At 37.9% G+C, this 24,749-nt stretch overlaps 1 protein-coding gene across 4 annotated transcripts in view; it reads left to right on the top strand.

The window, feature by feature from the left end:
* Window positions 1-709: 709 nt before the first annotated feature.
* Window positions 710-24,749, top strand: part of EPHA5 (EPH receptor A5) — a 341,103-nt gene continuing 317,063 nt past the window's right edge. For all 4 annotated transcript variants that reach the window (XM_047091371.1, XM_047091369.1, XM_047091370.1 and 1 more), the window contains exon 1: window positions 710-905. In XM_047091371.1, the coding sequence (XP_046947327.1) occupies window positions 710-905 (196 nt within the window). The remainder of the gene's footprint in view (window positions 906-24,749) is intronic.

The following is a 24,749-nucleotide window of genomic DNA, read 5'->3' as shown; positions in this document are numbered from 1 at the left end:
TGCAGTTTCAACCTCGTCCTACCAGCCGCGCGCACACCGCTTCCTCCCCGAGCCGCGGGAACCGCAGCAGCTCCGGGCTGCCGCCGCCGGGCTCCGCGCGCCTGCCCGCTCGCCGCCGCCACCACCTCCCCTCGTCGGCGCTCAGCCCGCAGCTGTTTCCTCCTGCCAGCCTCTGAACTCTGGATCTTTTCCTTTGCTCGCCTCTCGTATTCTCCCCACCCAGTATTTTCTGAACTCCTTTCCTTTATCCTTAGCCACCCTGCCCTTTCCTCCTCTTTTTACGGAGGATTTCTTCTTGACTGAAGATGACCTGTCTTCCTTACCTTCGTTTCAGCCCTGAAGACTGAGAAGGAACCTTTAGCTTTCCCCCAGGGGCATTTTAGAGACCTCAATCCTTAAAAGTCTTCAGAGGCAGAGAAACAGGACCCGGGACCTTCTCGACACCCTTGGGTCCAGTGCAGAGCTGCACTATCACCCATAACTAGTATTTAATTTAAGCCCGCCGAAGAGGAGGGAGAGAGGAGCCAGAAGCAAACTTCGGCCGTCTCAGAGGATCCGTGGTTCCCGCATTTGGAAGCGCCGCGTGCCAGAAGGCGGAGGACCCCACGGGGAACGCACAAGAGTCGCGAGCCTCCCTCGCCCCCTACGCGAGTCCGGCGCCGCGGACTGAGCCGCGCGGGACAGCAGCGGCGGAGGCAGCCAGGAGAAGATGCGGGGCTCGGGGCCCCCGGGTGCGGGACGCCGGAGGCCCCCGGGCAACGGCGGCGGTGGCGGCGGCGACGGCCACCCCAGCACCCCTGCGTCTCTGGCCGGCTGCTACTCCGCACCTCGCAGGGCCCCCCTCTGGACGTGCCTTCTCCTGTGCGCCGCGCTCCGGACCCTCCTGGCCAGCCCCAGCAACGAAGGTAGTGTTGGGGGTGGGGACGGCAGCGACCTGGGGCGGAGGGACGAGGCGGGGCCTGGAAGTGCGGGTCGGGGCGCCCTGGACGCTGCTGCCGCGGACGAAATCTCATCCTGCATCACGAATTAACATTTGTCCGCTTTCGCTAGCCTTTTCGCCCCCTCTGCTGTGCTTGGTTGCATTGTTTGACAAGAGGTGCGGAGCGCTGTGCGACTACCCTGAGTGTGGACCGAGTCTGGTCGGGGGGTGGGGGGTGCTGGGAAGTTGCAAGCGGGGGCAAAGAGAGGTCTGAGACCCACGCCGGAAGGTTGGGTGCGGCTGGTTCTCACTTAAACGCGTGGGGAAGTGACATTTCGGGCTGGAGGGAGTGAGAACGGTTCGAAGCTCAGCGGCGACGATTTCGGGAGCGGTGGGCTTTTAGAATCGTTATTTGGGGCCGCTGATGGGAAATATTGTGGGGGTGGCCGGCTGCTTTTATTTTGGGGGAAAGTGCCTTCTGGAAGCTGTTATTTAGGGCATCGCCACATGCTATTCTGGGGTGGGTGGCAAGAGCTGTTATTTCTCTAGGGAGGGGAAGGGCGAAGGACAGAAGGCGCCCCCACATCGTGGGGTGCCCTTCACTTTGGGGGCTCATCATTACACCAAAGTGGAAGGCGGGAAGGTGGGATGCCGCGGGAGGCGGAAGGGAGGTGGAGTGTCGCTGCCAGGAAGTTGCTGCTCAGACCCACCGGGGCTAGTCTCTCCGCGAGGGAAAAGCCCCGCTCCAGCCGGCTCCGGATCCCGGAGTCCCTCAGCCCCCGCCCCACCCCCAATCCTGCGCTCCGGACCCTGAAGGCTGCCCCTTCTTTCTCCTGGGCGAGTAGGGCGGGTTTCGCGGAAACAGCACCTGTGCGACGCTCGCTGCTCTCGGAGCCGTGCTCAGCCCCGGAGCCGCCACCGCCCGGCCGGCAGCCCTCGGCCCCGGGTCGGCTCCGGCCGCGCTCGCTCCTCTCGCACGCCCGGACCGCGCTTGGGTCTGAGCTCCAGGGCTCATTCCTCTAGGGTGGGGGTGGGGGGTGAGGGAGCAGCATCTCAGATCCAGATCTGGGTGCAAGAAACCGTCAGCCTCGCGACGAAAATATCAAAAACCCCTCCTCCCCTCTTCCTGGAATACTGGGATTTCGATTTGAGGCTCCGGATGCCAAGAGTGAGGCACAGAACCTTAAAAAAAAAAATCCCTTCCACTCCTAGGGCAGGGGACGCTGGACCGGAAAGATGAAGCAGCAGCCTCGGGGTCGTGTGTGTCCTCGTGACTTGCACGGGTTGTATGGCTGGAGGAGAAGGCGCTGAGCTGGTTTAGGAGCACTGCCAGCTCGGTAGGAACCGTGTGAAAGCAGGGCAGATCCAGATCCCTGCCCCACCCCATGAACTTCTGTCTTTAATCCTTACAATTTATTGTTTTAAATCTGATTTAAGGATTCTGCGTAGCTCACTCTGTCCGTCTGTCTACCTAACCTACCTACCTATCTAGTCGTCTGGCTATCGAGGATCTCCCGTGCTCAACCCAAGCAATCTGCATTTTTCTCCCTTCCCGATAAAGTTGGAGAAGTGTTTTAAGTACTACTAGTCCTTTTATTAACCTCTCATGTTAGATTCATTATGTTAGAAGTCCGGAGGATTATGACAAGGTTTGAAGACCTTTTATTAACTGCCTTATTCCACCGGAAGGGGCATCCTGGTTTGGATTTAAAGAGTAATAGTAATAGTAGTGCCAATCATCCTTTCCTGTTCCCATTATATTTCAATTTATCTCCCAGGTGTGATGAGGGAAGGGGTTTATGTAGAGATGAAAGGGAGTAGAAGCTCATGGTTAGGGAAGGAAAAAAAGTCTCCGGGAGGGTGACGCTGAATGGGCACAAGGGCTGAGACTGCGCCGGGAGGAAGAGGCAGAGGGAAATGGAGGGAAGCTAGGAAATAGCACCGATCTCTTGAGGTGTTGTAAGCAGAGCTCAAATCCTGGGGAAGGTAGACTGGTTAACATCACAGACCTAACACCCACAGGTTGTATTGTCATTTCGCCAGCTAGTCCAACACACGGCAAAACTTGGGCTATAGTGAGGTGGGGATTGCTGGGGTCTATCACTATTTCACATAATAGGAAACAAAATCGTATTAATTATATGACTTCGCCTCATTCATCCCATTTCTACCCAACAGTTTTACGTCTTTCCATTAGTATCATCTCAGACCATTACTTCTATTCTTGTATAAAATTTATGTTCTCCCCTTTTTGTTTGTGCATGTAAGAGTTATTATAAATCGAACAATATTATATTAAGATATTAATAAGAGCAGTTTGTTTATTTAAAGATTCCAATTGGGGTTCTTAAGTTTGTTTTTGATTATTTCTGGAAGGTCTTGGAAGATCAGGGACATAATGATTGGATGTATGTGCTGCATCCATTAATAACTTGCTCACATATACTTTGCTTTTGCAAACCATAGATGCTATAGACTAGTGTGTGTGTGTGTGTGTATATGTGTATATATATATATATATATATAGTATATGTATATATATATAGTATGTATATATATGTGTGTGTGTGTGTGTGTATATATATATATATATGTATATATAATGTTCTATATGTGTATAATATGAATGCTCCCAGCATGTGAGAAAAAAATTCAAGGCAAATAGAAATAAATGTGAATTTACATTTGTAATTTTTATTCCAGTCATTTTAAAATTTTAACCTTGGTAGGCATAAATAAGCAGAACTGAAAAGGAAAAGCCAAACATATATCTAGAATCTTAAATTGAGATGGAATACATGTTAGGTATGTTGGATAAAAGACAGTTGGAGGAAAAAAATGTACTCTTTAGAGTGAATTCTAAGATAAGATAAATATACCTTTAGTTGTCTTTTTGCATACATTAGCCATAAATTACATGTGGAAGAAATCTTTGAACTGCAGTGTAATGCAAAAAAAACTTTTATTATAAAATACTTCAGAGGCATATTTAGCAAGAAACTTCTAAGATTGATCAAGCAGGACAAATATTAGCAAGTATATCAACAAGTGAAAATGTTAATAGATTTAATAGGAAAAGGGAGCATGTCCACTGTTAGGAATATTGGAGGTGGCCCTGAACTTATTCAGTAACTGCCACTTTTTGCTGTCTGGAGATATATTTGTAAACAAGCATTATTTGACAAGTGCTTTTCACAGCAGGGATTCTTGGCCAATTACTGCTGAACAGCTCTGCATTGAAAATGATTCACCCGCAGTGAATCAAGCTTAATTCATTGAAGCTACAGTCAGTAATGTCCCAGTAAAGTGCTTCTGACAGTTGTCAGCAGTTTGTGTTTGAAAAGTCCGGTTTCTTGTCTCTGAATGTTTTGTATGTTTGAGAAAGTGGGGTGGAGGTGCTCTTTGGGGAAAAAAAAATACACATGTACACACACAGAGTGAAAAAATTTTAGGCTAAACTGTTAAACAATCATAAAATTGTAGATGTTTTCAATGGAAAGAAAGGAAAACGGAGTTTGTTTTAGGGTTTTTCTTGGTTTATAATAGGACCAGGCCCATAAAACAGATTGGAGGACATAATAGATTTGTAAAACCAAATGGCTTTGTTTTGTGGCCTTGTCATCCTGTTATAATTCATTTCTTTTTAGATAAACCGGCAGGACCCCACAGAAAAGGGACAGTTAAAATCATTCCCTCACCAGGACACTCCTAAACAAAAAAAGAGAGCAATTACCCATTTGTAATCTTAGATAGTTGGAAGTAGAACAGACCATGAAGAGTTTTGACTTTTTGCTTTATAAGACATGAAAGGGGGGCAGAGGGTTGATTCTTCAATTTTAAGATTTTTTTTTGAGGTAAACAGAGATCTTGGGTGTCAGGGTGACAGGTGAGAGGATTTCATTTCCTCACATAAGACAGAGAAGAAGGTGGACAATTCCTACATTTACAATGGAAATTTCTCCTTTTATTGAAACTATTCTTGTATAATTATGAGTTATCAATACTATTAATTCTTTATTTCAATCCACATAGGTTACAGTTGGTATGGGAAAAGGGTTTTTTTTTATACTTAGAAATGCATTACTAAACTTACCATTATTTATATTATTAATAATCTTCTCTACCAAATGTGATCTTTTAGAGAATCTGCACAAAATGTCAAAATTACATGTATAGCTATTTATAGACAAACATTCTCAAACTATTTAAATATTTGACTTAATTCAATATTGCTACTGTTGAGAAAATGACTATGCTTTAGTTGTATTCACTACATTTTTGCTGTTGACTTGATCACTTGAATCTCCTTTGTTTGAGTGCTTTCTTATGTATTTGCTTGAATGACTACTTAATTTCTCTTTCATTTAGAAGAAAGCTTCCTACCTTTGACTGTAAAAATAGACTATAATGTGCATTATTATATTTTATTAACTAATTATAGCTATTTTTACATATATGAGTCAAACTTAATGTTCTTTTTAAAAAGAAAAATATGCTGCTAATGTCTTAAAGAAATAACTAATGTAAAAAGTGTTGATAACTCTTTATTTTTTGCACTTAAATTACCAAGTATATTTCATTTTACTAATGAGTAGTTTTGATTTGAATTAGCAGAGGTACCTAAATACTCAAATACGATTTATGGCATTCTTGACTATCTTAAAATAGTTTCACAGTTGTTTTCATAAAGCATCAAAATTACATGAAGTTTGAATATGCAGCCTTGATGATTATAAATCATTAAAAATTGATTGTGATATTTGTCCTTTTTTCCCTTTCAAGAAAGAGTGAATTTTTACTAAAAAGGCAATATGCAAGCTAAAAATGTAAATTGTCACCTTAGAGACTCAGAATGATTCTTGCAGTTAGAATCTCTAGTGGATATGTATTTATCTGTTGAGCAGAATAGCTCCTATTGGTTGCTCTACTGGGTAAATACGTATTTTGTTATTTTATCACAATCTATATAATCAGTTGGTGATTTCTTCAAAGGAGTTATCCTAGTCTATTGTATACATAAGCACACCTAATAGTATTTTTAATTCACAGTAAAAATTTTATCCCATATTTTATCCCAGACAAGGCGGTACACTTAGTTTCTGTAAGTGTGTACAAACATAGCTAAAAAATAAAATGAATTCTAAAGACTTTGTAAGTACACATTAAAATGTTTTATATATTTTTAAAAAGCTTAATACTATATATATTTGAAGTAATAGACACAATGGTTTTATTCAGTAAGATGTATTTGATATAAGAAATAGACAAATAAGAGAAACTCTGATCTACTCATAATAATTTTTAAAGCACTATGTAGCAATTAGAAAACTGGAAGATTTGACAGTTACTCACTGAAATCTTTTGGAAATCTCCTATTGGTTCTGTTAATGTTTAAATTAAAAACTAAATGATTCACTCTTAAATGTTTGGTTTTAACTTTTGAAACAATTAGCATGAGTATTTAGGGGAATCTGCCTTTATCATATATTTACTTTTCTCTTTTTAGTTTCTGACTTTCCAGATATTTGTTTATTCAGAATTAATGAAATAGATTTTATAGTGTTTGAACAAGACAAAAATTTATTTTGATGAAGAAACAATGTTTAAAATTTTAAATTCAAATTTTGGACAATAGTTCATTATTGGTAATATGTTTATTAACATATGCAAGGTGTCATAATGAAGAACTTTCCACAAAAATAGTAGGATCAGTAACACCATAAATTGTAGTATGAAATTGCTGTTTGTAAATCATGGTACAAATAGATAGTGGCACAGGTATTGTTGAGTATTAAAAGTTGATTGGAATTTTCATCTTTCTTCTGATGCTATAGATTTCACATATATAGGATTTATTCATCCCATGTATTCTGATCACAGAAAATCAAGGGGTAGCTCTGATTTAAAATGTATATTATAATAGTGATAAAAAACAATGAAATGATTTAAAATGTAATTCTAACGAATGAATTTCATGAGATATAGAGATTTTTAAATTCCCTTTTAGCTTCTTTCATTACCTTCTTAAATTCTTACTGATTATAATCTGTTAGTGAAAGCAAAAACATAAATATATAAACAGGAAAAGTACTGTAAGGTACTTAAAAATTAGAATTGTGTCTGGTGAAATGTGTAATAATTTATGGTTTTGCTTTTTTGTTTTGTTTTGTTTTTTGTAAAACTCAAATATTTCATCTTCTCCAATGAGAATGTCAGGTGTTACAAAGACATAAAATAAAACTAATTTAGTAGGTATACCACTTGAAGTTTTTGAAAACTCTGTGGTTTAGCATGATGATATTTATTAACTGTCATTTAACTTAGTGTAATTTTTAAATAATTTTTTATCTTTATTGATGTAAAGAAACCCTAAGGAGTCATTTCTATTATTTAGAAATTGCTGGAAAATCCTCTTTAAAAACGTGTGTGAGCTTTGCCTTTAGAATACCATTTACAGGGGCGCCTGGGTGGCTCAGTTGGTGAAGTGTCTGACTTCAGCTCAGGTCATGATCTCATGGTTCCTCTGTTCCGGCCCCACATCGGGCTCTGTGCTGACAGCTTGGCACCTGGAGCCTGTTTTGGATTCTGTGTCTCCTTCTCTCTGCCCCTCCTCTGCTCTCTCTCTCTCTCTCTAAAAAAGAAAAACATTAAAAAAAATTAGAATACCATTTACAATGCATTTCAGTTGCAGAAAACCTAGTAGGTTCTGTTTGTAATTATTAAGCTTTATTCTAGCTCTTCTTTTCCGGTAGGAACCACAGCCTTTACTTCCTAATCAGTTTATGTGTTACTTTATTAATATCATTTGAATTGTTTCATAAACTATTAGAGAGCTTACAAAACTTTGTTAGTCAAAAGTTGACCCTAGGTCATGGATTCTTTTCTCATGTGTTCATGGCTGTAATCATTTATTACATAAATGTACATTTATTAAGCAGAATGCAGTAATTTGGCCAGGTGATGGTGCAGGTGCACGTGGACACATTTTGGGGTGTGTAGACAGGTCATGGTGAGGCTGGAAGAAAGAGTGGGGAGGGATATCAAGGTGGTATCATTATGACATTGATATTAATAATGTGCTTGGGTTTCATTTTATATGTTATTTTTGAAAATACCATTAATCCTCCTCCCTCCACACAACACAGATTCTAATTTTATATTTATTTCACTTTGGGGATATAGATCCTAGCCTAATGAAAAAAAAAAAAAAAGCTCTTTAGTTCATTTTTATTCCATCAATTTAGTTTTTTTTTCTTCCTCTGTTTCTCTGTAAACTCTACTGTTTTGTTGAGTCATGCCAAATACTTGTGGTGTTAGACACCCCACAGATTAAATAATTGGGATTAAAGTGTCTGTGATGATTCTAATTCTGTTTTAGTTGCTGGACTATTGCCCAGGCCATCTTTTCCATCCATTACACATGTCTTCAGTTCTAACTAAACTGAGCCCATAACTCTGTTAAGTAAATGATTCTGGTAAAAAATAAAATAAAATAAAATGAAATGAAATAAAAAAATAAATCAAAGAGCCAAAACCTGAGGCTTGAAATATTTTGCATATGCTTTGTGAGAAAATGTTCTTACTTGGAAACATGTTTCGGGCTAAGTATTGGAAGATTTAGAGAAAATACAGTCTGTTCTTTTACTCAGAGATGGGTAGTGTCTTTTTTTTCCTTATAATAATGTCACACTCTTATTTTTATCTGTCTCATCTCCCTCCCCGCCCTCTTTCCTTCAGTGCCTCCCTTCCTCCTTCACTTCCTTCCCCCCTTTCTCTCTCTCTCCAACCCTCCTCCTTCCCACCTTTCCTGTCAGACACTCCAATCCTACAAAGTCAAAGTAAGATAAGAGGATAATAACCCACACTGGTTATGTTTTAACACCCCCAAAGAAGTCATGATGTCAAATTAGGTGACAAGCAATAGTTTCCTGTTAAATAAATCATGGGACCCAGTCTCTAAAGGTAAAGAGCAGATTGTTTACTTAATTCATAAATCAGAAATATAGGAATTTAAGATGTCTCTCTGAGTTTTGTGTTTCTTATAAGATAGCTCACTTATTTTCTTTGCATTGGCTGTAACTTCTTGTTCCAGGATGCTTGTTAATGTCTTTTCTGTGTAAAGACAAACTCAGCAGGTAGATCCGGCTGGCACCGGTTCAGCCCAGCAGTCCTCAGCAGGAGCTTTCTCTTCCAGCCAAATCCTGGCTTTCACCCAGAGTCCTCCCTTGCCTTGTGTGCTAGCTGGACAGGTGAGGCTGGCCACCTGGTCTTATGGAAGATAGCAGTGGACTCCCTTCTCCCTCAAGAGTTTTACTCTGGGCAGTGTAATGAGTCTCCTACAAGGGTGTACAAGCAGCCTTCTGAGAAAACCAGAAAATACTTGGAAACTGCTGTGTCTGAAGGGTTTGAACCATGTCCAGTTTCAAAGCATCCTATTTGATTTCTCTGGCAGGGGCTGGGGAGCAACAATAACAATAGAACCACTTAGTCTTGCAGATTGCGAGTCACTGTTTTATTTTTTTGTTTTTTGTTTTTGCTTGTTTTTAATGTTTATTTATTTTTGAGAGAGAGAGAGAGAGAGAGAAAGAGAATGTGAGCAGGGGTGGAGGAGGGGCAGAGAGAGGGAGACACAGAACTTGAAGCAGGCTCCAGGCTCTGTGTTGTCAGCACAGAGCCTGACGTGGGGCTCGGACACACAGACCATGAGATCATGACCTGTCTAAAGTCAGATGCTTAACGGACTGAGCCACCGAGCCGACCCACTGCTTTTTGATTTAAGCTTATGAAACAAAAGTTGGAAAATGATTAAATGTCATAAAATTACAGAAAAAGAAGCGAAGAGAAAAACTCAGACTTTGGAATTCAAAAACAAACTCATCTTGTTTTTGTTTGTTTGTTTGATTTTGGTTTGGTTTTGTTTTTGGCTAATCCCCATTGCTTACCAACCTGAAGTTCTATGGACACTCATTTAGGTTTTGTTTGTTTGTTTTTCTTGACTTCAGTTCATTTATTTGTAATTTGGTACCACCTACTTTACATAATTGTTGTGGAGAACAAGGAACATGAAACAACTTTCTAATTTGGTGGAGCACTTCACAAATGAAAGTCCTGGGAGTGTGCTGATTAAAGCCCCACACAGTGCATGCATGCAGACACCTCACTTGCCTGGTAAGGAGCAGGATGCATGAAAGAACTGTGTGCAGCCGTTTTGTTTCTAGGCTTACCCTATGTGAGGAAACTTCCTTAAGACAAGGAATATAAAAATATCTCACTTTTGCAAATCTAACAGAATTATGGATTTGGTGAACACTTCTCTAGTGCCTCACTGGCATCGAAGTGGCCCATGTCCTTGAAGGCCCTGCAGCTTAATTTCAATTAACTTCACAATAATTGTGCTTCTTACTGGGTAGTGCAGAATGGGGAGATGTAAAGACCATGAAATGAGCTCTACCCTGTATTAGTGGAATGGTCTTGAACCATCTACCTCAGATTCCACATAGTTCAAATGAAGTATTAACACCCACTCACAAGGTTGTTGTGACAATAAAATAAGAATGTGTATATGTTGCCTGATAAAATTCCTAGAGCAAAGCAGGTATGCCACAGATCTAAAGCCCTGTCTTTCCCCCCACTATGAAATATGGGCTATTTGAGAAAAGATTTCACAATTACAGGTCATCATCTGTCTTGCACTGGATGATTAAAAGGAAACTAGGACAGGAGAACAGTCTAAAAGAAGTATTTCATGTGCAAATATTCCATAAAGCTATCTGAGATAAAAATCAATGACATGATGTTATCTGAATTTTATGCTTGTTTCCTCATTATTTGCTATTGAATACTGGGATTTGATTAGGAAATAGAAAACCGTCAGTATAAGGATCATGGGTTGTAAATGTTGCATTTTACCTCATTATTACCCAGGTAGAGGTCACATGTTGCTTATTAGCCACAAAACATATCAAGAGATATTTTTAAATAATTTAGGTATTTAGTTCTAGCGTAATATGTTGCCAGTTTTACCTAGTAGATAGATAGATAAATAGATAAATAGATAGTCATTGAAATGACCCAGTGGATAGTTCAGAGAATTACATTCTTAGAAGTTTCCTGAAACAAATGTCTGAGATTAAAATTTGACATCACTGTTTTAGTCTGAAATATACAATTTTCTGGTTTGTTCAATTATATTCAGAATTTGAAATAGTACTAGGAAATAGATTTTTTTTATACTTTCAGAAAAGTTTTTATAGAATTCTGTGAAGGCTTATCCTTTTTACATAGGTGAACATAAACAGGTGAAAGGAAGTTTAGAATGTACTGTATTTAGAACTGTTTATGAAATGTATGACTCTATTTGCATGTAAATGAGTACACATACCTGTAAACCATAATTATAGATAACATTGATTATTGGCATACATTGTGCCAGACATTTGTACTAAGTAGTTTACATACAAATTTATTTCTTTTCCTCAAAACAAGCCTATGAAATAATAATAATAATAGTATATTTCTGTTTTACACATGAGGAAAGTGAGCAGGGAATGGTTAAATAACTTACCCACAGTTACAAATGTGAAAGTGGCAGAGATTTGCATTCAATCCCAGGTATATTTGACTCCAGCACTGCTCTTACCAACTCTTCAATACCAGGAGAGACTGTAGACTAAACTCTTCCAGATATCCACAGTTACTTTTGCCCTCCCTATCTAAGTAATGGCGCCTTCCAGACAGCGGGAAATGTCATAAAAGTACACACAAAAATTCATGTACAGTCCAGGGGATATTTTCTATCCAGGTCATTTGCTGCTCTGGATTTTTTTTTTTTTCCATCGCAATAAAAACCTGATAAACTGCTCAAAGACTCTTGTGCTGATATGCCCCATGTTGACATCTCCTCTCTTCATTGCCCAGAACCCCACTAGCACAAGGCAAGTTCTCTTCCCATACATTGCTCCCTTTCCACTTCAGAGCATGTATTCTTTACTTTTTAAATTGTTTTCTGTTGCTTTAGTATATAAGCAACCCAGTTCCCAATCCCTAGCCCACACTAAACTCTAGAAATAGCTTTGTATACCTGAAATCCCATTCAGAAAGTCTCTTGGAGGAATGATGGCACCAAGATGGTGACATATGTTGTCAGTGACTTCCGTCCCCCTCACAAGAACAACTAGCAACTATTCAAGAACAAGACACAATTGAGAAAATCCTAGAATATTGGTTGAGGCCAAAGCACCTCCACAAACCACATAGACCAAGACAGACTACACTAGAAGGATTAGACAAACAGCTACACCTTGACCACATTTCCTCTCCCCACACCAGTGCAGCACAATGCACAGAGGTCTCCCCTGAGCTCTGGTTCCTCCAGTGGGAAAAGAGAACCCAGAGGGGACAAAATTCCCCCAGCATTGTGTGTCACTTTTGTAGGAGCCCCTGCACTGATCTCACACCATGGGAACTGCAGGAGAATCTGTGGGCTTCGGTCACTGGGAATCTTCTTGCCATGGGGAAAGGGGAAGGGGACTGCAACAACCAGCACATGGATCATGGCAGACAAAGTTCATACCTGTAGTGCCCGAAGAGTAACTCTAACCAAGGGTTTTGCTCATCTGCAGAGCCAAGTGAGAAGTGTACTTGACTAGGAAACAGGGAAGGGAACAGATCTGTCTGGTTTGGATCCTCAGAGGAGTTTTGCCAGCCCTAGAGTTCAGTTTGCCCATCTCCAGTCAGGGAGCTGATTCCTAGCCCTACTTTCTGTGGAAAGTGTCTTATGGTCCCAACTGGTCAGAAAGGCTAGAGACAACTCCTGGAGGCTGTGTAGCCCAGCAGAGCTGAAGTTGAGAGGCAGGCAGGCAAAGCCAGTAGTTTGCAGAGCAAAGCCATTGTCTCTGTTCTGTTAAGAGACTTCAGCTATGGTTCAGCTTGAGTTAAAACAAATAAAATGTTTATTGGCTTTAGAGTTGCTTCTTCCACGCAAACAGGGAATTTAATTTGTGTTTCTGCTCAGTGCTAAATACATCCTTTGACTTTTCCAACCGGGAAACATAACTGGAACACCCAGGAAACTGTGTAGCCCATCCAATAGCCCTACATACAGTAGCACTTAACAGCACAGTCTTTCCCCATCTGTGAAACAAAACTAGTGGCCTCACTTGACCAAGGAATTCAGTGCACAGTCTTCCCTGATTCAGGTCTGCAAACCACAAGCTATACATCCCTGTATCCTTTCCTGACCATTTAGTAAACCTGACTGGAGAATTTAGGCAACTGTGGAGCCCACCCAACAGCCTCACTTGGGGAGGCAACAAAACCAGCAGTCCTATCCAACTGTTCTCAGCAAGCAGTACAAGCCCCATCCCCATCCTCAGGACTCAAACAGTTGCCTCTCTTCAAAATAGACCATAATAGCAGGCTTCACCTGCCCAAGGACATTACCATTGGACACACACAAAAATGCCAACTGAGCTAACTGGTGAATAACTATCTCTGTCAAAGAAAATCAGTAAAGTCTGGAAGAGGAGCCCATTACTCAAATGTGCAGATACCAATGTAAGGAATCCAGGATCACAAATAAAATCAGGTAAATATAACATCACCAAAGACATCTAATAAAGCTTTAATAATGGGCCCTAAATAAATGTAGATCTATGAACTGTGAGACAAAGAAATCAGAGTAAAAGAAATTGGGAAAACAATGCATGAACAAAACAAAGAAGTTTGACAATGAAACAGCAACTATCAAAAGCAAACACATAGAATTCCTCAAACTGAAAAATACAGGGGCGCCTAGGTGACTCAGTCAGCTGAATGGCTGACTCTTGATTTTGGCTTAAGTCATGATCTCATGGTCATGGGATCAAGCCTCACATCAGGCTCCATATTGGGCATGAAGCCTGCTTAGGATTCTCTTTCTCTCTCCCTCTGCTTCTCTCCCACTCATGCTCTCTTTAGCTCTCAGAAAAGAAAAACACAATAACTGTACTGCAGAATTCAATAGACATTCTCAAAAGTAGACTCAGCCATTTCAAAGAAGGAATCAGCAACCTGGAAGATAGGACGTTAGAAATTACCCAGAGGAGAAAAAGAAAGAGAGGAAGGAAGGAAGGAAGGAAGAAGAAAGAAAGAAGAAAGGAAAGAAAGAAAGGAGAGAAAGAAAGAAAGAAAGAAAGAAAGAAAGAAAGAAAGAGAAAAAAAAAAGGAAAGGAAAGCAAGCCCACAAGAATTATGGGATACAGTGAAAAGAAGCAATATTCATATTATGGAAATTCCAGAAGGAAAAGACCAAAAGAAAGGGACAGAGTGTATATTTAAGTAGCAATGTCTGCAGATGTTCTGAACTTGTAGAGAGAAATAGACATCCAGGTCCCTAAGGCCCAAAAGACCTCAAATAGATTTAACCCAAATAGGGCTTCACTGAAACACATTATAATTGAAATTTTAAAAGTCAGAGGTTAGGAAATAATTTTAAGGGCAGCAGAAGAAAAGAGAGAAATTACGTACAAGGGATCCCCCGTAAGACCATCATCAGACTTCTCAACAGAAACATTTCAGGCCAGGAGAGATGACATATTCAAAATATAGGAAGAAAATAACTGTCAACCAAGAATTCTATACCCAGCAAAGCTGTCCTTCAGAAACAAAAGCTGAGGGAGTTTATTTGTTTGTTTGTTAATGTATTTTTAAGAGATCTAGAGTGTGAGCCAGGGAGAGGGCAGAGGCAGAGAGAGGGAGAGAGTCTTAAGCAGACTCCATGCTGAGTGTGAAGCCTAATGTGGGGCTGGATCCCATAACCCTGGGATCATGACCTGAGCCAAAATCAAGGGTCAGACTCTCAACTGACTGAGCCACTAGGCACCCCTTGAGAGAGTTCTATTATCACCAGACTTGCCTTACCAGAAGTGCTGAAGGGAATTATGTGAGTGGAAGTAAAAGAATGTTAATTAACAACGTAAAAACATGAAAAAGTAGTGTGAATTTCACTAGTAGTGGTATATATATATAGTCATAGTTAGATTCTGTAATATGGTAATAATGGTGCATAATTTACTTACAACTCTAAGTTTAAAAGTTTTTTTTAAAGTAATAACAAATAGCCATAACTGCAGTAATCTGTTATTACTTACACAATTTAAAAAGCATGTAGATTGTAACAGCAATACTCTAAAATGTGCGAGGGAGGAAAAGTAAAAGTATAAAGTTTAGGAATTATATTGAAGTTGGGGCGCCTGGGTGGCTCAGTCAGTTAAGCGTCTGACTTCAGCTCAGGTCATGATCTCACGGCTTGTGAGTTAGAGCCCCATGTCAGGCTCTGTGCTGATAACTCAGAGCCTGGATCCTGCTTCAGATTCTGTGCCTCCCTGTCTCCCTGCCCCTCCCCTGCTCACATTCTGTCTTTGAAAAGTAAATAAACATTAAAGAAAAAAAAATTTTAAAGGAATTATATTGAAGTTAAGTTGTTATCAGTTTAAAATATGGTATTATAACCTTAAAATAGTTTAGGTAAACCTCATGGTAACCTCAAGGGAATATCCTGTGGTAATTACCCAAAAGAAAATCATGATGAAGTCAAATCATACTGTTACCAAAAGCCATCAAAACACACACAGAAGTGGATGAGAAAGAAGGAACAATGGATCTACAAAATATTCAGAAATTAACAAAATTGCAGTAATTGAGTCCTTACCTATCAATATACACATACCTTAGAGATATTGCAGGTTTAGTTCCAGAGTACCACAATAAAGCAAATATCACAATAAAGCAAGACAAATGATTTTTTGGGTTTCCCAGCATATATAAAAGTTATATTTACACTGTACTGTACTTCATTAAGTGTACAATAGCATTATGTCTAAAAAATGTACATACCTTAATTAAAAATACTTTATTGCTAATGATCATGTGACCTTTCAGCAAATTGTAATCTTTTTACTGGTAAAGTGTCTTACCTAATGTTGACAGCTGCTGACTGATCAGGGTGGTGGTTGCTGATAGGGATAGCTGTGGCAATTTCTTAAAATAAGACAACAATGAAAAAAAAATAAAAATAAAAATAAGACAACAATGACGTTTGCCACATAGATGGAATTTTCCTTTCCGGAATGATTTGTCTGTAGTATGAAATGCTGCTTGATAACATTTTATCCATGATGGAACTTTCAAATTGGAGTCAATCTTCTCAAACTCAGCCATTGTTTTATCAACTTAGTTTATGTAATATTCTAATCCTTTGCCACTTAAACAATCTTCACAACATCTTCACCAGGAGTAGATTCCATCTCAAGAAAACACTTTCTTTGCTCATGCATAAGAAGCAATTCCTCATCTATTAAAGTTTTATCATGGGATTACAGCAATTCAGTCACATCTTCAGGCTCCACGTCTAATTCTAGTTCTCTTTCTATTTCCACCACATCTGCTGTGACCTCCTCCATTGAAGTCTTCACACCTCAAAGTCATCCATGAAGTCTGAAGTCAACTTCCTCCAAACTCTTATGAATGTTGATATTTTGACTTCTTCCCATGAATCATGAATGTTCTTAATGGCATCTAGAATGGTGAATCCTTTCCAGAAAGCTTTCAATTTACTTCGCCCAAATCCATTAGACAAATCACTGTCCATGGCCACTATAGCCTTATGAAATGTATTTCTTAAATAATAAGACTTAAAAATGAACATTACTCCTTGATCCATGGGCTGCAGAATGGATATTGTGTTATTAGGGATCAAAAACACATTAATTTCATTGTACATCTCCATCAGAGATCTTGGGTGATCCCATGCATTGTCAATGAGCAGTAGTATTTTGAAAGAATTTTTTTTTCCCCTGGGCAATATATCTCAACAGTGAACTTAAAATATTCAATAAGCCATGTTATAAACAGATGTGCTGTTGTCATCCGTGCTTTGTTGTTCCATTTCCAGAGCAGAGGCAGAGCATATTTAGAGTCGATTTAAGGGCCCTAGGATTTTCAGAATGGTAGATGAGTATTTACTTCAATGTGTAGTCACTAGCTGCTTTAATTCTATAACAAAGGAGTCAGTCTGTCCTTGGAAGCTTTGAAGCCAGTCATTGATTTCTCCTCTCGAGCTACAAAAGTCCTAGATGATGTCTTCTTCAATATAATGTTGCTTTGTCTACATTGAATATTTGTTGTTTAATATAGTCACTTCTACTGATTAACTTCACTAGATCTTCTGGATAGCTTGCTGCAGCTTCTATCTCAGTGCTTTGCTGCATTATCTTGCATTTTTATGTTATGGAAGTAGCTTCTTTCCTTAAACTTCATGAAAAAATCTCTACTGGCATCTAACCACTTATGACCTTGCTCTGGATTAGGCTTTAGTTTAAGGAACTGTTGTGACTGGTTTGATCTTCTAATCCAGATCCCTAAAATGTTTCCTCATATCAGCAAAGAGGCTGTTTTGCTTCTTATCATTCATGTGTTCACTGGGTAGAACTTTTATTTCCTTCAAGAACATTTCCTTTGTAGTCACAATTTGGCTAGTGCTTTTGTGCAAGAGGCCTACCTTTTTGACTTACCTCCGTTTTTGACATGCCTCCCTTACTAAGCTTAATCATTTTTAGCTTTGGATTTGTGAGAGATATACAACTCTTCATTTCACTTGAAACTTAGGGTTATTAGTTGGCCTGATTTCAGTATTGTGGTGTCTCAGGGAATAGGGAGGCCAGAGGAGAGGGAGAGAGGGGTATGTGGTTGATCAGTGGAGTAGTCAGAACACACACAATATTTATCAATTAAGTTTGCTATCTTATGTGGGCGTAGTTTGTGGCATTTCAAAACAATTATGATAGTAACACCAAAGATCGGTGATTACAGATTACCAGAACAACAAAAAAAAATAATAATGAAAAAGTTCAGGATATTACAAGAATTACCAAAATGTGACACAAAGACACAAAGTGAGCAAATGCTGTCGATAAAATGTCGCTGATAGACTTTCTGGATGCAGGGTTGACAGACCTTCAATCTGTAAAAAATACAGTATCTACAATGCACAATAAAGTGAAGTGCAGTAAAATGAGGTATGTCTGTGTAGTGATGTATGCCAATTATTTCTCAATAAAACTGGAAAAAAAGTATACTAAAAAAGAAAGAAAAAGAAATCCTCCTTTGCAGAGTGTTATCTATTGCTGATCATTGCCCTTTGCTATCTTGGGAATAGAGGGTAGTTTTGAAAATACAGTTTTGCTTTAACTCATGGTATTATATTTTTTAAGTAATTCTACTTCTTTGTAAAAGTGATGGGACTAAAAGCTTCAGTGAGAAACATGTTTACCTTTGTCTTCTATCCGAGTCAACCCCTTGAGTAGTGCAGTTTTTTTTTCTTTTTATATACAGGGTTATATTAAATATTTTAAAATCATTTTGATGTAGTTTACATTATTAAACTACTCTATAGTTTACCAAGTGTTCTAACTTCTATTGTTTTATGAGAATCTCATTAAAAAAAGCCTGTATAAATCAGTATTGTAAACAAAGGAACCAAGACAAGAAAGTTTGATCTATTAAAAAATCAGAACTAGTTGTAAAGCAAATGGCTTGTAACTATAGAACCAGGACTTGACTTCAAAAGGCAGAGTTGAAAGAGTACAGGCTCGGGAGCCTGGCTGAACCACTTAGAGCAGTGTGACTTAGGGAAAGCTAGAAAACCTACCTGTGCCTCGGCTTTCTTGTTTGTAAAATGGAAATATTAATGCAATTTAGACTTGCAAAAATTAAGTGAATTCACATCTGTAGTGTTTTGTTAAAAGTTCTGGTACGTAATAAACATTATATATGTTAAATATTACATCCACTAAAAAAATATAGCGTGGTTTGGCATTCTGATGTTTAGCAAAGGCTAATTTTCTGCATTAGTGAGTACCGTCTAGTATCTATTGTAAAAGGAAATGCCAGAAGAAACACACTTGACTTTAGTTCAATTGGTCAAGCAGCCCTTGTTTACTCCCTGTGTAAATCCTTCAGTGGCTCTCCAGTGACCTTATGTTACAATCTAAACTCCTGAACCTGAGTACAAAGCTCTCAGTGATTTGCTTGTGGCGCATTTCTCCTGCTACTTCCCTCCTGTCTCCACATTCCAAGGCTCCCATGTAGGACACCCACTGTCAGTACACTAGATTCTGGGTGCTTGGTAGGGAACACTCAGCTCCCGCCTTCACCTAAGTAACTTCCCTAAGTAACTTGATCCTTATGCCTAAGTCTATATGGTAAGACCCTTCCCTAGTTTCTCCAAGGTTCTGTGCCAATTCTTATTCCATGTGTAGCTTTTACCACTGAACTGAAATTGAGTTTTTCCTTGTTTGCACAGTTCTGATATTGGATCAGAATAGAAATCATTGTAAAAAGTAAATGTTAATCAAAGACAAATTCTCTTCTAAACTAAGGATTTCCCATTAACAGAGTTAATATGATTTGCCAACCAAAGCAAGTTAATTTCAAGATAAGTGGCAGTAAGTTTTTTGTTTGTTTGTTTGTTTGTCTGTTTCTGCCTTTACCACATGCATCAATATGAAGAAAGATTTGCCTGTCTGTAAACTTGGTGACAGCAAACCTCAATGTTTGACATTCCATATGGAATGAATGAACCAAGTATGAACCAAGTATGTTACACTCTATGAATTTATTTTTTATGAATGAATGTTGTTAAGTCATGTCTTCATTTATTTAAAGACATGACTTTTAACCACAACCAGTCTCACCTCATTGCTGTTTTGTTGGTAGAGTCAGTGTAACTCTTTTCCTAAATTTGTCACTAATAGTTTAGAGTTTCTGGCACTTTAAAGTCTTTTCGAAACTAAGAAGTTGCCAAGGATTGTATGATTTTGCCAACCCAAACAAGTTAACAACAAGAAATTTGGCAGTACAATACTTTAAGTTTACCAAAAAATATCAATGAGAAGAAAGTTCTACTAATTAGAACATGACTAGAAAATAATTAGTAGGTATCTTGTGGCCTCTGTCTCTTTGTGCTTTCATCTGCTGTTGCTTCCCCCCCCATTCTTTCTTATGAGAAATTCTCAGAATTCATATGACCTGAGCCACTATCAGCCAACTAAAATAATTTTTTCTGCTTTAAGCATGATGTATTTTTACCTCTAGAAAAACAATTAATATAAAACATCTGTTTCTTAATGGTTTAAATTTCTTGGGAGGGGATAGATTTACTCTTTCATTTGTTCTAGATTTCCTGGATTATTTAGACTGTCACTTACTTTATGAAGCAGTTTAGATTTAGAACTTGGTAAGAATTCTTAATATTGCAAGGAAAATAGTAGTAAAATGGATAATATAACCATGTGAATAGAATGGCATTAAAAAATAAACTTGTTAAGGGAGAAAGTTTAAAATGTAATGATGAGTGGCTTTTTAAGTAGAGCTCGGTTAACGTTTTGTTAGTGTATTTAATTCTAACCAGTGTCTAGTTGGTATATTTAATGAACTATCCCTTTTGGACATATATTTATTTATTCTAAAATATATATCAGAAATATCAGGGGGTGGATATTGTGTTATATTTAGCTGAGAAATCTTTGAAGTGATTCTTTCTCTAGATGGGAAGGATAATAATGATAAATGCTATTACCTCATAATCTTTAATTCTCAGAAACCTCATGAACTGGATATCATTATTCCCAGTTTGTTGGTAAGAGATTGGGTTTGAGAGAAATCAAGTAACATGCATTGGGTTACACAGAAAATGAATTGACAGGATAGGAGTCAGGTGTGTTTGATGCTGAAGCTCTTTGTTCCACCCACTATGCTAGAGGTTGCATATATATGAATGTACTTTGTATTATGATTTATACTTTATTTGTGCATACCATTGTCATACCATTTCCAATGAAAGAATCATGTTTTATTTCAAAAATCACATGTTTCATAAGAAAATAATATAGTAATAATACAAATATAAGCAATGTATATAGAGACATGGAAAGCTTCTATTAAGAAAATCTCACTATCATCAGTGCTAAAGCATTTGGAAAATAAATATTTAAGTACAGCTTTCTGTTAGATGGCTGCCATTTCCTGGTAGAAAACTTGTCCATTTATATCAGCAAAAAAACCCCAAAAACCAAAAACCAAAAAACATTTTTTTTTCCTGACTCTGGGATTTGAGAGAAGCTGGTCACAGTGGTATTTGTGTTTGGGGGTATTGAACAATGCACGAAGAATAGTCTTAACAATTTTTCAAAATACAGAGAACTGATTTGCATTTAATAGGTTCTTATGTAAGTCACTGTTGAAAGCCAAGGACATCATATTAGTAATGGTTTTCAAACTCTTATTTTTTTTTTAAGCCGTAGAAACTCATTCAAAAGAAGTCACTGTGGAAGCTCAGTATGTGAAGCAGATAATAACGGAGTTGTTGGGTTTCCTGGCTGTGTTTTCACCTCTCCCTCTTTTTATCTGTTTGTGCCTCTGAGACATCTCTTTAGAACCACAGGGCCATGTTGAATTGAGTATGAAGACCGCTATGTTAAAATATAAAAGGGAAGTTGCATAGAAGATCAGTATGCTATGATCCTGACTTGTAGCTTTCTGACAGACTAACTGAAAAACAAATTATAATATGTAGTCAGGTTTAGTTTGAACCAAGAGTTCAAACTCAGTATCCTAACCTATAGGTGCTCATCACAACCTCAAAACATTATTAAATATACCATGTCTTGGACCCTCTTAGACTTACTGATGAAAATTCATTGAAGTTCTTTGGAAATCTCTGAGTTTAGAACCTGGGAAGCTGTAGAATTTATCTCTAGATAAATTTTGACTCTTGTTAGAAAGCCTCACGTAGAACAGAGCTACTCAAAGTTAAATGTGTGGCCTGGGTGATGTCAGCCTGCAGTGGTATCAATACAAAGATTAAGAGTTAACCTTTTCCAGACTTATGGCAATTTGATATTGCCACAGCAATCCAACTGTGTGATAGGTAGATTTGCCATACTGAACAGAGCATAGCCCAGTTCTAATGTTGTCTGACTTGAATTGAATATAAGAACCACTTGCGTGGTGGGGATTTTCTAAGATGCAGTTTCCTGGGCTCCACCTAATATCCTAATTTTGTAGGTTTTAGAAGGAGCCAATGGATTTACATTCCTAAAGAGTGCTATAAATGATCCTACTGCTGATTATAGAAACATCACACTTTTAAAAAATAATAAAATCTTTATATATGTAAATATCGATATAAATATATAAATATATATATGTAGATAGATACAGATGACACATGTAAATGACTAACACTCAGAAAATGCTATATATATATATATATATATATATATATATATATATATATATATATAAATGTGTTTTTTATTATTAATCTCAAAAAGAAAAGTATAAAAATGTGCTAAGGCTGAAGGTGATGTATATTAGAATTCAGATAACACTATATACAATAAGGAAATATAAGATAGATACTTTAGAGAGTTATAAAAGCAAATACAAAAATGCAAACGAAAAAGATATTCTAAGTATAGTTTGTTATATAGTACATGATAGAGCCATTGATATCAGGACTGATCCTCAAGGTGTATGGTTAATACCCCCTTTACATTTAAAAAAATACTATACTCATTTTGAATGTGTTTAAAAACATTATATATATATATATACACACATCTATCTATCTATCTATATATATATATATATATATATATATATACCATCAATACTAAATGTTCATTTAGATGACTGTGCCTAAAAAAGAGTCTGACTCAGGGGACATAGGAGGATTATTTCACAGGTAATGTACATTCAAGCAAGGGTCTAGTCTCAGGACCAAGCAATGAGAGATCTGAACAATCAGCAAGATATTACCTGTTTTTTTCACTGATGTATCCTAGGACCTAGGACAGTTCTGGGTACTTAAATAGATGTTAAATAAATATTTGTTGAACGAGTGAACCCTCACTCTTTGATGGTGCCATATTCCATAGAATTGAAATAGAAGTTAAGGCAGTGAGCTATACTTTTTCCACAATTGCTCATATATTATCTGTATTATGTAGGATTGCATTAGGTTGCAGAGAACAGAAAAAAAAGTTCAATAGTGTCTTAGATGTAGGGGGCTTGTCTTTCATATGTTTGGGAAAGAAGTTTCAGGGTAGAAATTTGGTGATTTGGGTTCAGTGTTTAATGATGTCAGGACTGGAATCATTGATGGGTTTTTTTGGCCTTACTCTCAAGCTTATTGCCTCATGATTGCAAGAAGGATGATACATCTCCAAACATCACATCCAGTTCAGAACAAGAAGAGAAAGAGAAGAGCCAAGAATCATCTCAGCTGCACTATTCCTTCAGCTAGACAACAAAACATTTCCAGACTGGAAAGCAGATTTCTGTTTATATCTCATTAGCTGGATCTACATAACAAGGCTACCAGATTCAACAGAGGCTAAGATAATAAAGACATGATTATCATTTTTTGTTAATGCCGTACGTGACCGATTGTCTGGTGCTAGACACATTGCTAGTCCAAACTCAGCAATCGGATTCTTATTGGTAAGAATCCAATACCAAGGAAGGAGAAAGAAAGTAAATAATTAATAGGCAAAGAAAGCATCTTTGACAATACCACAGAAAAGTGAAAGTACCTTTGCTTTATTTCTTTTTCTCCTTTTCCTTTTTGTACTTTGTAAAAGGAGAAATAGCCAAGTACTGAGGTTACATTTTGATTTAAAAAAATCGAGTTTAGGCACCAGGTTAACTGGGCAAGCATAACTGCTATTAGATCATCAGTCTTACATCCTATAAGATATAGAACTCACTGTATTTAATAAACTAACTTAAAAATTACTTTCCTTTTGTCATGAATGCTGCCAGCTATTTCGAGATGGGTAATTAGGGCTGGGTACTGAACTGTTTATATTCAGCCACCTAATGTTATTGGGCAAAATATTTGTTCATACTTATATCTGTATTGCTGTACATTTTGACTAGTTTTTCATGATAAATCACTACCCACCCATTTTTTTAGTATATAGGTTTTTTAAAATATTTTAGGTAATAAAGAATTATTATGTAGGGTTTACATCAGAATTAAATTTTAACTGAACTATAACACTGATAATGAGCGTAATGACTTCAGTTGACAGCAAAAATTTGGGTCACTTCTCATTTTACAAAAAGGGCTACTGGGCTACCCAAGTTTTTACTCATTTTTTTGGAAATGCCATCACCTTAAAATGCATTCTGTGATTTTGTGCAAGTTTCTGTTTTAGTTCATGTTCAGATTCAATCATCATTTATCCTACCCTGAAGGCTTGAAAGCTAATGATTATATAGATTGTTTTGCAGTTTGTGGGATTTCAGTCAAGCATTAGGGATAATTAGGGACTGGGGTAAGGATGCATCCAAAACAAGAATCAGCTTTGCATATATTTAACATCCTGTTTTCATGTGCTTTTTGGCATCTAAGGACAAAGTATACTTGGACAAATATATGCTCTGTTTTGCCCCCAGTTAACATGTGCAAAGCATAATGAATAGCAAAGTTAAAAATTAAGAAAAGAGAGTTCATAATGATTTTGTTGCTCACCCTTTGGCTTTCAGGAGTCTTGTAACTAACTTGAATCTTGTTGGAAATTTGATACTAAACTGTGATTTAGCCCAGGAAAAACTAATGATTTTTCTGTTTGGATTAATATATCTGAAGGTTTCCATCTTATATACAGTACTATTCGAATGTTATGGTAGATGCTGGCTTCTGTAACATATTATTCAGAATTCATTGATCTAATAAAACTCATTGAGGTATAAGAGTTAAGAGTTTCAAAGGAGTAAACCTTTG

The sequence above is a fragment of the Lynx rufus genome, unplaced genomic scaffold (assembly GCF_022079265.1).
Source record: "Lynx rufus isolate CCGP_SWC_20201006 ecotype Redwood Valley unplaced genomic scaffold, mLynRuf1.p SCAF_3, whole genome shotgun sequence".
Classification (NCBI taxonomy): domain Eukaryota; kingdom Metazoa; phylum Chordata; class Mammalia; order Carnivora; family Felidae; genus Lynx; species Lynx rufus.
Note: the sequence above shows the minus strand (reverse complement) of the source record. Positions and strands in the feature narration are given on the sequence as shown.